At 58.1% G+C, this 14,604-nt stretch overlaps 4 protein-coding genes across 4 annotated transcripts; 1 reads left to right on the top strand and 3 right to left on the bottom strand.

Moving 5' to 3' along the window:
* Positions 1–180: 180 nt before the first annotated feature.
* JCM15063_003326 (ARID/BRIGHT DNA-binding domain-containing protein) lies at positions 181–3,876 on the bottom strand (the record flags this gene model as incomplete). The annotated part of the gene is made up of 6 exons (XM_076675247.1): positions 181–1,688; positions 1,758–2,072; positions 2,138–2,618; positions 2,685–2,786; positions 2,861–2,889; positions 2,952–3,876. 6 exons carry the CDS (start codon positions 3,874–3,876, stop codon positions 181–183), a joined length of 3,360 nt encoding a protein of 1,119 aa, XP_076537331.1.
* A 728-nt stretch (positions 3,877–4,604) lies between these two features.
* JCM15063_003325 (uncharacterized protein) lies at positions 4,605–6,741 on the bottom strand (the record flags this gene model as incomplete). Its single annotated transcript, XM_076675246.1, has 4 exons — positions 4,605–5,705; positions 5,771–6,301; positions 6,387–6,645; positions 6,719–6,741. The coding sequence occupies 4 exons, from the start codon at positions 6,739–6,741 to the stop codon at positions 4,605–4,607; spliced, it is 1,914 nt and encodes a 637-aa protein (XP_076537330.1).
* Positions 6,742–7,165: 424 nt separating this feature from the next.
* Positions 7,166–8,746, bottom strand: JCM15063_003324 (uncharacterized protein; the record flags this gene model as incomplete). The annotated part of the gene is made up of 7 exons (XM_076675245.1): positions 7,166–7,341; positions 7,409–7,502; positions 7,568–7,687; positions 7,778–8,157; positions 8,232–8,306; positions 8,387–8,458; positions 8,536–8,746. The coding sequence occupies 7 exons, from the start codon at positions 8,744–8,746 to the stop codon at positions 7,166–7,168; spliced, it is 1,128 nt and encodes a 375-aa protein (XP_076537329.1).
* Positions 8,747–9,151: 405 nt separating this feature from the next.
* Positions 9,152–14,254, top strand: JCM15063_003323 (uncharacterized protein; the record flags this gene model as incomplete). Its single annotated transcript, XM_076675244.1, has 4 exons — positions 9,152–9,325; positions 9,450–10,322; positions 11,242–13,180; positions 13,248–14,254. 4 exons carry the CDS (start codon positions 9,152–9,154, stop codon positions 14,252–14,254), a joined length of 3,993 nt encoding a protein of 1,330 aa, XP_076537328.1.
* Positions 14,255–14,604: the final 350 nt, after the last annotated feature.

Raw genomic sequence — 14,604 nt, 5'->3', positions numbered from 1 at the left:
AGAAAGAAACAGAATGCGCTCGCGAACTCGCCTATGAATCATCGCCAAATTCGCTGCTCCAGAAAATTCCCGAAAATTCTCGCATATTCGCGTATGTTCCTTTTTCCGTTCCTACTCTTTCACTCGCGTTCTCTATTGTGTGCGGCGGTTTTAGACAAAGTTTTCATCTTTGCATCATGTCTACAACAGTTTCACGAGCGATCCAAACACGCTCACCATCGATCTGCTGTCGAGCAAGTCGAACAAAACCTTCGTGTCTCCCGACAGGATCGGTAGCCCCGCATCGAGCCCCGCCGCTGCAGAAGCCGACGGTGGCAACTTTTGCTTGACCGTGCCTCGATCCTGCTCCGTGGGCTGGGCTCGCCTGACCCGCACGGACCTGCCTCCATCCTCGGTCGTGAGCTCGTTTTCGTCGTCTTCTTCCCATCCACTCATCGACATACCCCACCACGGCAGCTCACTCGAGTCGATCCCGGTCGATCCCACCGCAACGCCTCCGAGCGTGCTCAGCAGGTGTAGCGTCGCGATGCACCGTTCGATCAACGGTTGGAACGTCGCCGCGGCCGAATCGCTGGATCCACTGCCCGCGAGCCTGCGCACGACGCGCATCAAACTCCGGATGTACGCCGGGTGCGTGCGCAACTCGAGCTTGAGTTCCGGCGGCGACAGGTACGTGAGATTGTACAGCGCCATGACGAGGTTCTCGACGTACACGAGGCCCGTCTCGTGCGTCAGGATTTGAAAGTCGCCTTCCGACACGGGCACGAGTCGCACGAGCGATTCGAACAACCGCGCGAGCACATCGTGCGGAGCGAGGCGCGACAGGAGCGACCGGTTCGCGTCAAGGAGGGTTAGCCGCGCGAATGCACCAAGCGCGAGGTCGACATAGGGCGCAATCCGGAGTGACGGAGGTTGGGACAGCCGACTTGCGCTGCCAGGAGTGCGGGATAGGTCAAAGTGCGTCGATGCGTGTCGGTGTGCATCAAGGAGGAAGAAGGTCAACAGGTCGAAAAGCGATCGAGACGTGGCAGGATCATGATCTTCAAGTCGCGTGCTAGTGTCGAAATTGACCAGTAGTTCAAGAACGTCCTTCTTGAGGGTCAACAAATCGATTGCGGCAACCGTCACCGGATAGCGCGATCCCGAAGATCTCGAATCGCTGAGCGGCAGATTGGCGATCCGAACGAGAACCTCAAGTAAGCGAGGGTCCCGACTCATTTGAGTGGCGTTGTCTTCTGCGATGGAGAGATTCCGCAGGATGTTTGTGACCGATAACATGGTCTCGACGGGTCGGAGCGAGGCATGGCCCGGTGAGACGTGCGATATTCGCGATGGTTTGTCGGCGGCGCATGGTGCTTCTAGTCGACCAGCCTCCTCGCAAGCGAGCTGGAAAAGATCGGGATATGTGTCGGGCTGCAAACTTGACTCGCTTCGAAAATTGTCGGTCTCTTCGTCCTCCTCCACCACGTCAAGACCTCCCTCATCGCCGAAAGCAGTCTCCTCTAGAAGGTCTATTAATTCTTCATACAGGTCCTGACAGCGTTTGATGGGGAACGGAATCGAATTTGGCTCTTGCGGATGCGTTCGAATTGACATGGATATCAGAGTGAGCGAGTTGAGCGCGAACGAGACTTCCGAGGCGAGGCGGGAGCGAAGGGACATCGTAAGTGAGTGAATGTCGACTGTGCCTGTCAACCAAGCATACTCAGCGAGAATATTCGGCTGATGGAAAACCTTGCTAGCTGGTTCCCCCTTACCTAGGTCGTAAGCCGTCCGTGGTCGCTTTCGCGCGACAGCTTGTTGTACGGCCTCTTCGAGTAGGGGAAGATCATAACCAAGGACGGCATCTTCGGTCCTGCGTGTTGGAACATACTGGATCTTCTGTCTTTTCCGTCGATGTGGTGGAGCCAGAGGTTCCGGATCCACTTCCTGCTGTTCGAGTGACATCGACGGTTTCCGTTCGGCCGCTTTGGCGGTTGCAGGTCGAGGCGATTCAGACAGTTTCGCGTCGCGTAGGACTGGCGTCGAGGCCTGAACGTTCGCTACTGGTGTCTTTACTGCAAAGTCTTCGACTGCAGGAGAGGATACGTCTGTTGTCAAATTGATATTGACACGAGAAAACAATCGACCGACCCACCTTTGAGGGAACCGTTTGCAGAATCTACGCTTGCACGTCCTTTGCCCTTGAGATCCTGCGGCGCGAGGCTGTCGCGTCTAGATGATGCAGAGCCCGGTCTCTTGTTCTTCGGGGATGGCACAGAGAATTCAGTCTTTGCAGGAGATTGTGATCCGGTATATGATGGATTAGTCGTAGCGGCATGAACAGGGAATGGAGCAGAAGGAGCTAGAAGAGGGGACTGGGTTGCAATCGGTGGCGTCGAGACCGATTGAGGCTGGATCGGCAGGCTGTCGGCGCGGCTCGGTAGAAGCTCTGCATTCGATCGAGGGGTTTGCGGGACCACAGTGGTGGGGCTAGATCCGTTGTTAAGAGAAGCAGTGGGTGCAGCCGCGGCTGAGGAGGCTGGATCCGGCCGACCGGCAGCACGTGCCGCTTGAAGACGCTGAAGCTGCATCTGGGCGATACTTTGTTCGAAAGCGTAAAGTACCGAATGATAGGCCTGCATTTGGGTTCGATCAGTTCATGCTCATCCGCCCGCAGTATAATTGTCACGATTCAGACGCACGGATGCGATTTGTTGCAGACGTTCCTGGGGATGTTCGTTCGAGTTGGCGGCGGGAAACTGAAGAGCGCTCGCCACGGTTCCCCAGAGCCGTCTTGAATTCGTCTGGTGGGCACACAAAGCCGAATCAGCGGCGAGTTTTGGGTCAACACGAGGTCAACAAGGAAGACGAAGCATACATTGACGAAGCCTCCGGTTGCGGTTACGGCTGGAGGGAGCGGATGCCCGGGTCAGTTATACTCAGCTAGCAGAGGGGATACAAAAGCATACCAGCGTAGAGCTTTGGAAGGTCCAGCGGCCGCCCTTCGATTACTGGGGGTGGCTGCAGCGGGATCCCTCTTTTGTTGTAAAAGTCTCGCAGAAGCTTGAGGAAGTTGAGGTGCGACGCTGACTGCGCCTGGGTAGTAGGCTGTGGTGGTCGATTCTGAGGTACAGCACTGTCGTTCGAGAGTACGTTCTGTGCTGCAGCTGGGGTTTTTGGCGTAGCAGGGTTCGCACCAGGGAGTCCCAGCCCGAGCTGGGCCTGTTGCTGGGCCTGGTGGGATCTCGAGCGGACCATGTACTCGCGCATCGCATACTGCTGAAGCGGCGTCAGAGTCGCGTAGAGCTGCGCGTTCATGCCCTGGATGTTGACACCTCGAAGGATGTTGACGAGTTCTTGACTCGTTAGCTGTCGCTGCTGCTGGGGCTGTTGCTGCTGCTGCTGAAGCTGACTTGCTTGGTTCGAATATTGCGGATTCTGCGCGGCGATCTGAGAAGGCAATACTCCAGGAGAATGCGCCGAGGTTGCAAAGTGATTGCTATTCTGCGGTGCGGACGACGTCGAAGGTTGCGGAAGAGTTGTCCGGACCTGCTGCTGATTCTGTGCATAGGGCTGTGCCGATGCGAGGAAGCTGTTCGCGGATGGGTTCTGAGCGATGCGTTGTTGTTGCGCGAGTTGTTGTTGGAACAGGCTCGAGGTCGCGTTCGCGTTCACGTTCGCGTCATGGGGCATCTGCGGGTACTGCTGCCGCTGCTGCTGTGCAGCGAGCTGGCCGTTCATGGCGTACTGCTGCCCAGTCGCGTTGTATTGTTGATCGAGCCCCCATGTCGATGCTGCCGCTGTCGGTCCAGGACCTCCTCCACCTGTGGCCCCCACGGGAGTCCCGCCGCCAGCCTGAGCGAACATTGACGAGTAACTCTGGTTCGTGTACATGGCGACACTGGTGATTCACTACATACGCGACGCGCGCGAACAGGCCGGGGCATCAGATCCGAGCAGCGAGATGGACGCGCGGTGACCGAGACGCACCTCTGTCGCTTGCGTTCACCTTGATACGCGCATGAAGCCGTGTCGATAGTTCGAGTCTGGAGGACAGAGACCGGATCCCGGATGCGAAGTGGGGCGCGCGACGAGTAGGCAGGAGGAAAGCGGGTGGGCGGATCGGTCGACGAAGGGAGAAGGCATGGTGAGCACCACGCGAGTGAGCGAGGGACTAGAACAGCGATCAAGAGCAGGAAAGGAGAGCAGCAAAACTGACAGGAGAGCGCAGGTAGGCCTCGCCGTGCGCCGAGACGGTGGAGCCGAGGTTCCAGGAGAAGCATGATCTAGTTCGGCGAAGTCGGGGCCGCCTTAAACTCGCATTCTCTCAATACATCAATGGGGTGCGGAATGAGACCAGCCAGAGCAGAACATAGGCAAGTAGCAAGCAAGCAAAACGGGCGAGCTGCAGCTCCGGACGCTCTGTCCCCATGAGCAATTTGACTGCAGGTTTCGCGTAAATTTTCTCCGATGCGAGATCTCCGCTTTTTTTTCTTGACGAGGGGCTCGATTCGGCAAGGGTCCGCAACTTGCAAGTCACCGCTTACGTCGTCTGGAGCGCGGCGTCCGCGATGGAAATCCGGCGCAAAAATTATCGTACTGACTATCATTCGCTGCGTTTCTTAACGTTGCGAAGGTCCGCTGCCGTCCGTTTCTGCTCGGCTCTGCCGGTACGCTTCCCACCGCTTTTTGCCCTGTTCAAGGAGCTCGTCCCGCCGGGCCGAATCGGCGGCGACGTGCGGCAAGCTCGGAACTCCGACCGCGTCGTGCTCTGCCAAATCGCTGTCGGAAGTCGATCCGAGCGCTTCGGCCCGCGTAGCCAGCTGGCTGCCTAATCGATATCCCTCTGCTGTTCCCGCTGCGCTCGCCTCTTCGTTCGCATCTTCGCTGAGTTTTGCCGCGAGCCATACGGTCGAGTCTCTCCCGTTCGTAGGCAGTCCCGCCTCGACGAGCAAGTTCCGACAATCACGTGCAAGCCGACTCGGCCACCAGTCATACGCTACGCCCGTAGTCCGAGGACTCGAACGAGAGGTGCGACCGGACGCAGACGTAGCCCCGCCGGCCGAAGCTACAATTGCGGCTTGGTCCGTCGCCTTCTTTTCGAGACTTTCGAGCAGGCGAGACGTAGTTGTTGTGCCCGGGAACGCGAGAGGTCCGTACTGTCCGGCTGTCAAGCATCGTTGAGCGTCCGGCACGAGCTCGACCAGCTCCGTAACGAGCAGTCGCACTTCGTCCAGGAGGGCGGTTTTCGATTGTGATGTTCGGGTTGTCACATTTGATGCAGTTGACAGAGCTACCGAAGGGGATTCGAGTGGCTCAACGTCCAAAGAGGAGGAAGGAAGCGTAGTGGAGCGAGGGACGGTCGAGGAAGCGGTCGCCGATTTGGAAAAGAGCGTGATACAGTGCTCGAGTGCATCTATGAGCTCGAGCAGCAGCTGGACTTCGGTGTGCAAATGGCCCCCTGAGCCAGCGAGAGATCGAGCGAGGCGTTTCCGCAGGGGAGCGAGCGGATTCGTAGTGCCTAGAGCTCCAGCCCGAGATACGGGTACGGTCAAGCTCGTCCCCCGTGGCGGCGCAACCTTCTGCATCATCGTTGGGGCTGCGGTCGGGAACGTGTAGCTCGAGAGTTGTAACAGGTACGCTGGGGTAGGCCGCGCAATCGGTTGGTGAACGTAGCTGTTGGCGACGAATGCCGGCCAGTGATCGCTTCGCGAATCTGCGCTCTACATTGCGCGATCCCGATCAACGTACGCTCACAACAGTCAGGGTCGATTGAGAGTTTGCTCACCCCCCGTCGCTGTACTTGCCCGGTGGCGCCAGTTGCCTCAAACTCCCGCATCCATGAGCTCCTGATACCTTCTCCATTATCACTGCTGGTCCACGTCGAGCCTGTCCGTTGTCTCGGTTTTGGAGGATACGAGTGAACCGACGACCCATCGTCCGAGTAGTACGACGTTCTTGAAGATTCGGCGAGGTGCACGCGAGATGAGGAAGAGTGCATCGTGTATCGATTCGATGCGCCGCCTCCCATGCTGGCACCAAACATGACACCAGTCGTGTCCGTCTCGAACGTCGAGCTCGCCTCGTCCGCACCTCCTCGCGCGTGCCGCAACAAAGGCATTGAGGACGTGCTGAGGTCTCCAATCGTGTTGGCATACGATGACGAGGCTATGGAATACCTCTGTCTACTCGTAGACGGGACATACATGCCAATCGGAGAAGTAGGCGAGTGCGACATTGAAGATGTCGACAGCGTCGACCCGCGGCGGGCATAATTATAGTCAGGTGTTGACGGGACCGAAAGGGGATCTTGCGTAGACTGACAGCATCGTCACAATAAATCGCATCAGTACAATATGCACTCTGGTCTTACGTTCTGAGACCTCTCGCCTGCTTGCACTCACAGCTTGACTGTCGCTGGCATTTGTCGAGGACCTTCGCAAGGGATCTGCGAACGGTCCGTCCGAGTCTTGCACTTGGAGTCGGTTCAGGCCGAGCGTATTTCTCGTTTCTTCGGTGTGCCAACTTGAATGGCGATTTAGATCTAGCGGCGCAGTCGGAAGCGACGCAGAGCCGGCACTCTTGGGTGCTGGTCGAACTGAACGGCGAGGACTCGGGTCTCGCTTCAGCGAGAGCGGATGCTGAGTGACCGATACAACAGCTCTATCAAGTGCACACGCTCGAGCTCGAGTTAGCTCACACAGCTGTTGAAAGACAGGGAGCTTTAAGTGCGTACCCAGAACCCGATCTTCTGTTCATCGCCTCCCGCAGGGCAGCGCGATCCACTCAAACGGCTGATTTGTGCTGCTACAGGAAGTCGGGCTGCAGCAGACTAATCGTATCGATGGATCCGACCAGTGGAGTCGAGGTAATGGCGAAACCCCACTCGGCGGCCCCGACGTGGGGAGCGCGTCGCGAACCGTTCGCGTCTGCTGTTGTCTGCAGCCACTTGCAGCCACATTATAAACAGCGGCTACAGTACCGCGATAAACGAATCTTGCGAGACAGGCCAGGGGCAATTATGTTTGAATCGCATGCAGTGACCAGAACGCAGCGCGACAATTGCCATTGGCGCAAGATCTGCAGCGACCGATACGAAGCGTTGCTCGAGAATCATCTCACATGGGGAAAGAGGCGCGCGAGAAGGGGTATGTAATTGGGTGGGAATAAATTAATCGGCTCGCTATTCCTCGTGAAACTCGTTCTGTTCCTTGTCGTCCGAGAGATGATCAAGTATGTCCCTTGTGAGTTCGTACGAGGCAAAGCTGCACGCTTGGGCAGGAGAACACTTGAGCAAGTTCGGCACGATTCCCTTGTACAAGCCTCGGACGCCCTCTCTTCGGACGATGGTGGCGATCGCTACGTGTTGGTGACAGCATCAGCTGATTGTGAAATTGGCAAAAGCGATGTGCAGACATGTACTGACCGTTCCATGACGAGGTGTACTCGTAGCCGAGAGCTTCTGATTTGAGTCCTACCATTTGCATCCGCCGCCGCAGCAAGTCCATCGGATACGTGATCTGAGGTCGCAGTACGCCCTGTTGAGCTGATGTTACTGTCATCCAGGGATACGATCTGAACTTACTGTTTGCGAGAATCCGCCTGCGATCGCACCGCAGGCTAATCTGACGGTCGTGTGAGGCTGCGCGTCCTCGCCGCCTCCCATGTATTTTGCGTACTGTTGCTTCAAGAGCTCATAGGATGCCTAAAGACAGCTTTGTCAGATTTTTTCTGAGGCTTCAAGCGAGTCGTGCCGTCCGCCGAGCAAATAGATGTAGAAGCGAGCAAGACTGACAAAGTTGAATCCGACGTAAGGAGCGACTCCCATTGAGGTCGGCACAAGTCCTCGATAAAGCGCTCTGATTCCACCTTCCTCCTTGTACACCTTGACCGTCATACGCCAAATGCCCGTGCTCTTGCCGTCGACTCGACCTTCCTTCATGCCCAAGCTTGCGCTCTCGACGCTCAGGCGTGATCGTACTAAATCGAGAGGGTACGTCGATCCGACGGCGGCGATGCCCGCGAGGGCGCCCGCAAGCAGTCGCCGAGGAGTATCGATCGTGTGATCGGACGAAGTCGAGATCAGAGCAGACTTGAAGAACTCGTAGGTGGAGAACTGCACGGCCGAGTACGGGGCTATCCGTATCACATTGATGCCATTGCCCGCCATGTAACCTGGACATCCCGCATCTTCCCGAGTCAGCTTTACAGTGCCTCGAAGAGGATTCCGACGAGGTCACGAGACTTGCCTCGGATCCCTTCTTCCTTCCACATTTTGGTGAGGCCATGAACGACGCCTTTGTACTGTGCCGACGAACCTTGCACTGCCAAGTCGAAGAGCGTGGGGCCCGAGTCAACGTCGCGCTCGGAGAAGTGTGGAGAAGCGGTGCGCGAATCGACTGACCCTGCAGGATGATCTTGAGCCGTTCGAGAGGAGAGACGACAGTCCGCGAAGTGGCCCCGGCGACAGCTCCAGCTGTCGAGTGAACGAGCGAAGGAGCAAAGGTGAGCAAGCCGCGCCGAAGCGCCGCGGCCGGGCCGATTTGAGCTCACCGATAAAGGCACTGAACGGTGGCAGCGGGAACAACGGTTGGTCTTGAGGAGCAGATGATCTCTCGAATAGCAGCGGCCGGGCCCTTGTCGGAGGGAGCTCTGCGGAACGAGCCGCAGCGCGAGAGGCTGTTGTATTCGCGGCTGTCGGAGTCTGCAGCGCCGTCGGGATTGAAGCCCGTATTGTGTCGTCTGTTGGTTTAGCTTCACTCATCGGGCCAGCATCGAGGGGGTTGAAGACGAGCGGCAGAAGGGCTGTCGGAAAGTTCAGGCAAGCGAGGCGATAGGTGGGGGACAGATCCGGCGCGCGTGCGAGCGATCGATGCAGTCGAAAGAAGAAGCCACGAGTCTATGGAGAAAGCCCGTCTAGGTGGTCAGGTTTGGGCGGGTCGCAGTCAACAACTTGGGCAAGCCGTGAATGGCTGCACGGCGCGCACCGCGGCCCGACGTCACCTCTCGCGTTGGCTCAGTGCGAGCTGCTGACCCTGTCGGGCATGACAGTATAGTGTAGGATTAGCGCTTAGGCTGTACCGGAAATTTGGACCGAAAATGCGGTCACTGCCTCGCATGCGCAAGGTCAGCAGGCGACTTGGTTTCCTCACTCATTCAACTCGCTCACATGAGCGTGAACCATCCAACATCGACTGCTCCGATACCTCTCCGACCGCTGAACCGTACTCGACGGCGCTCGTCCTCGCTTTCGGCGATCTACACTTCTTCGCCCGAGCCAGAACAGCCGCATCCCTCGCGGGCGGACCGCAAGACTCCCAAACGCAGCAGGGTAACCCGCAACGTGAGCTGTGTACCCCATCCCGACCGATCCGAGGACGGGCTGCTGACCCAGTCGTGACCTGTTTGTCTCTCTCCACCACCCCATTTCTGGGATCCGCTATTCCGGTACTGGTGCTCGCTCGCAGCCACCGTCACCTTTGAAGCAGAGCCAGCATGCAATAGGCGTCGTATTCCCGGTCCAGCTAGGCTCGAATCGGCACTCGCACGCTGCATCGCCTTACTCCGAATCACTAGCGTCCCGCCGAGCGAATCCAACCCCACCCACGACGTTCACTTCGTCCGCGTTCGACTTCTCTCTCCCACCGACCTCCGCTCCGAGACCGGCTCGGATCCGGACGAGTTCGTCCCCCTCGACCTCGACCGCAACGCTGGCGCTTCCGCAACCTCTCGGTCCCGCGTCCGTTTCGCCGCTCGCGTCAAGCTGGAACACGTCGCTGGTGTCGTATCAGACCCACTTTGCCGACAGCTCGTTCTCGTCGTTCGACACTTCATCGTCCCCGCCTTCTCCCCCTTCAGCCGCGACTTCGCCTCCTTCGCCACCCACGTTCGCGTTCCTCTCTTCGCGGACCTCGTCGCTCGACCAAAGCGACACGTCATACGAGCTCGTGGAGGACGGTCATCAAGACCGGGCCGGAATGAAGCTCGACGATCCGTTATCTGCCCAGGCTGCCGAGGCCGAGCGTCTGCATCACGTCGCATTCGAGGAGCTTCGGAGATCAACTCGCGAGGACGAGGAAGGGTTCGTCGATCGCATGAGACGGTGGGAGTACGAGCGCGCGACGGAAGCGAAGGCGGACATTGTACTGGACGATCCGGAAGACGTCCACGCCGATGACGAAGACGACGACGACGAACTCGATCTCGAGGTTCAAGTCAGTCTCGTTGCCGACGCAGAGGAACCTGCGGGCCGTCATCGACGAGCAGCAACGGACGTTGACCTCGACGAGCTCACGACCCGAATGCGAAACGGCGCTTGCGAGCTCGAAGACTACTCGCTCGTGAGGCAGCTCCAAGCGCAGACTACATTCGCTCGGCATCGGTGACCCCGCTTCGACTCGCGGCTCTCTCCTCTCGTCCCTCAAGCGGCAAATATAACTGGCGGCATGCCTTGTATTCCTCTTCTCTCATCAATCTCTTATCCAATTCTTCGTGTCCATTCCCATGCGTTCCTCATTGTACATGTCGACTTTCTCTCTCTATGTATGCACTCTCTGTCTGTCTCTCGCTGTGTGCTCCCCCTTGTCGTTCTCAACCCCTTCGCTTTTCACTTACCAATTTGTCCGTCTGTCTTACCTGAATGTCTGTAGCTTTGCCTGTTCCTGCTACACTGTGGAATAACCTCTATGTTGCCTCGTGCGTCGCCAAGACGGCATTGACATCGGAGATGGCTCTAGAAAGGCGTCGCGAAATAGCTGTAGAACTTCCGCCGCCGCCTGGCGCAATTAGCGGATTCCTGCTTGCTCCGGTTCGTCCACGCTAGAAGACTACACGCCGGGTTCCGGCTTCGCCATCTGCTCTATTCCTCGCCGCCGAGTTTCGCCTGCAGATCGCGACGTTTCGGTGGGGCGCGACGTTCGAGCACAAACCGCGCGCGCGCGCAATCTTCCTCGCCTCCTCCGCGCGTCTCGCATCGCGTTTCAACGACGTGCGACTGAGCCCGGCACCTTCCGCGAGGCCGCACCGCCACTTCAAGTGTACTACCACCGCGTATTTCGACGCTCTCGCGGCAGCGTGGATCCGGTTAGCTACCGAGTCGCAGCGATCCGCCCCGCCCCGTCCACCGCCTCATCCGCTGCCTCGTTACACTCGAGGCTCCGCGTATAGCGCGCGCTCACAAATTCTCGCAAGCTTGTGAGCCTCTTCGATCTTGCTGTGCGACTCTCGACGGAGAGCGCTGACTCTGCGTGCCACCGACAGTTCCTGCGTGTCGAACCGCGTCGTATCTCTGTCTTCGCAGCTCTGGCTCTCGTCTCGCTCGAGCGACCCTCTGCGATTGACGCCATGTCGTTCGATGCGCCCGCCTTTGTCCGCGACCTCGGCGCTACTCTCCCTCGCAATGACCACCCCGCCTACGCCGTTCCAGTACCCCGACCCGAGCTTCCGGTACCCTCGCCGACAGCATCGAAGCGAGTGCGGTCAAGTCCACCACGTCTCAACCTCCCCGACTCGCAGTCTGCAAAGCATGCCGACACAAGCGCATCCGGCCCAGTTTGGTTTGTTCAACCTGCCAGTCCCGCCATGTCGACTGCGTCTCCAACCTCGTCAAGCCCTCCAAAGCATCAACCTCTAGGAGGTCTTCCAGCGAACCATGCTTCCGCAGCGATCCCTTCGACCTCGACCTCGACCTCTTCCCCACCGCGGACCAGCCGACCCGTTCTGCCCCTCGCTCCCTCCTCGCCTGGAGGAGGTCTCGCCGCGAGACGAGCTGCCAAGCTCGGCAAAAAGAAGCTATCGCTCGTCGTGCCCAAGTCGAACCATATCGCCGCGACAAATTCCCTCTTGTCCCCGACGACCCCGTCTCGACTCACACACGAGGGCGCGACTGCCCTCACGGACGAACCCGACGAAGATGCACTGCTTGAGGCAGAGACGCGGTCGTTGCCGCCATCGCCGATATCGCTCGTCACATTCATCGGGACGGAAGGGGCAGAAGCGCCGGATCGAACGATTGGCAGGCTCATGCTCAAGCAGCAGGCGGACGAGATGCGAGAGCAGATGAGAGGAGGGCGCGGCATGAAGAGGCGGACATCAATTCCGAGGCTGTCCCTCGCATCGACCGGTCCAGCGCTTCAGTCGACCGCAAACCTCCCTGCGATGAGCGTGAGCGGTTCGATGCATTCGAACAACAGAGGCAGCTCAGGAGCGCCGTCAGCTGTGCAGTTCTTGCGGCGGGATACGAGTGAATCGACCGCGTCCGAAGGTGCCGATGGAGACGAAGTGGAAGAATTCCCATACGCTCGAGGGCCGAGGGAGATCTTGCCCGGCATTTTCCTCGGGAGCGAAGAGAACGCGAAGGATCCTCGGATCCTCAAGGAATGGAAATTCGGCTTTGTGCTGAACGTTGCGAAAGAGGTCGAATGCCCCTGGACCGAAGAGGTGATCGAGCCAGAGCCGCCGAAAGAGCACAGCCAGACGACTCCTCCAGTTTCACCGCCACGCAAGCCCCGACATCGTCGTACCAAAACCCATGCCGCAGTCGATCGTCGGAACCCTGCAACTGCGACTGCGGAATCAAGATCTTCAACCTCGAACGAGTCACGCTCGACACGACCACCTTTCATCAGACCTACCGCATCGACACCGAACCTGCAGTCTGTGTTCCGTGCAGCTTCGTCGGCCACAGCTCCTCCGCCAGTCCCGACCATCTCGAATGTCCACCTGTCAACCTCGCCTGCTGCAGTGGCTGAAGACATGCTTCGCTCGATGTCCAGCAGTCCACCGAGCGGGTTCCATCTTCCACCACGACGTAGCCCCCCACGAGCTCGAGCACATGCGCTTGGTTCGAAAACGACCTCTCCCGCACCGCCTCGTGTGGCTACTCAATCGACGTGCCGCTCGAAAGGCGTCGTCCGATTCCCTCAGAACCGAAGAACCGGTCGACCTTCGCTTGAGTACCTCTGGCTCAAGTGGGGCCACGATGAAGCGGACTTGGTCGAGGCGCACAAGTTTCAGTCGGCGTTCGATTTCCTCGACGAAGCGAGAAGTAGGAACGAGCGAGTCCTCGTGCACTGTCAGTGTGGAGTCTCGCGGAGTGCTACCGTCGTGATCGCTTTCTGCATGCGAGAAGCTGCCAAGGCACTCGAGGAGGGCAGAGATGCAAAAGAGCTGAGTGGCTGCACAGGAATGCATGATACCTGTGAGTCGTCGTGGCCCTGCATGCTGTCGCTGCACCCAGCTTGACTGATTCCCGTTGATTGTTGTAGACTCGTTCGTCAAGGAAAAAAGCGAATGGGTCGGTCCAAACCTCGGACTCGTCTTCCAGCTCGTGGCATACGAACGGACTTTGCGCGGAGATGCGAACGATGGAGGCGAAGATGACGAACCGGACTATCCTCACTATCCACCAGAGCCTGTCTCGCTGCCAAACGACCACGAAACTCAAGCACCACTGCCGGCCTGGCCTCATACCCCTAACTCTCTCGACAACCCGTCTGGACGATCAGAATTCTCAACACCGGATCTCAACCAGCCTCTCTCGCCGACGTTCAGTAGCGGTACGCAGCAATCGTCCGTCACTTCTACACCCATCTCGGTCCATGCGGCAACGGTCGCGACCCATCCGCGAATCGCACAGGCGGGCGATCAAGACGAGGGTGATCTTGGCGTGACTTTGCGGGAACGGCATGGATCTGCCGACACGCTGAAAGGCGAACCCGCAGTCTTCGTCCTATCACCGCCACCCCTGCCGCACTTGATCGTCGATCGCGATCTACGGACAGATCTGGTCTCGCCAATCACGGCCAACTATCCTTCTCCTGCCCTTTCTCCCCTTGAAATGCCTAGCAAGGATCGCACAAATCGTCGGAATCTTCCGCCTATTTCACTCAACGGATCCGCTTTCCAACAAGAACAGCCAGTCGTTCAGTCTCCAGGAGCAACCAAAACGTCGACACGGCCGCCTCTGACCCTTCAACCTCTGACAACTACGGGTCTCTCGTCACTGTCCCTCCCTCGGCCTCCCGCGGATATCACGTCTCCCCATTCGGCGATCACGTTATCATCGGACAGCAGTGGCAGCTCTACGATTCTCTCGGCTTCGGCTATAGCGGCTGCTCCTTCGACGACGACGGGGAAAAAGTTCGGTGCTCAGAGCAAGAGTGAACGACGAGCGAGCCATCGCAGGGTATTCTCAGAGACGATTCAGGTTCCGACTCCGGTGATCAACCCAAGTTGGTCTTCACATTCATTGCATTCGGGTGGCGATGAGTGATCCGGCAGAGCCCTCTCATAGACACTGTTTCTTCTTCTTTTTCCCAATTACCTCTTCTCTACCACCTTTTTACCGCATGACCCCTCATGCCCCTTTCGTAGCCCTGTCTTTGTTTGCTTCTCTTCCAGTGATTTGACCTTGCACCCGCGTGGCACTCGCTCGCACTACTCGAACTTTTTCCTTCTCGCTGGCCGAAAAGGAAAATTTTCAAGTTGGGAATGTACCTTTCTCTCTCTCTCTGTGTTTTTCTCTGACTCTCGAAGAGAGATGTTGTTTCCAACGCGATGAGCTCAGGATTAATTGCGATTCTCTGCAAGCTTATACCGATCACGTATGAGAATCCCCCTTCC

Source organism: Sporobolomyces koalae (genome assembly GCF_050403365.1).
Source record: "Sporobolomyces koalae JCM15063 DNA, S_koalae_JCM15063T_v1_ctg1, whole genome shotgun sequence".
Taxonomy (NCBI): domain Eukaryota; kingdom Fungi; phylum Basidiomycota; class Microbotryomycetes; order Sporidiobolales; family Sporidiobolaceae; genus Sporobolomyces; species Sporobolomyces koalae.
The sequence above is the reverse complement of the archived record's forward strand: the minus strand, read 5'-3'. Positions and strand labels throughout refer to the sequence as shown.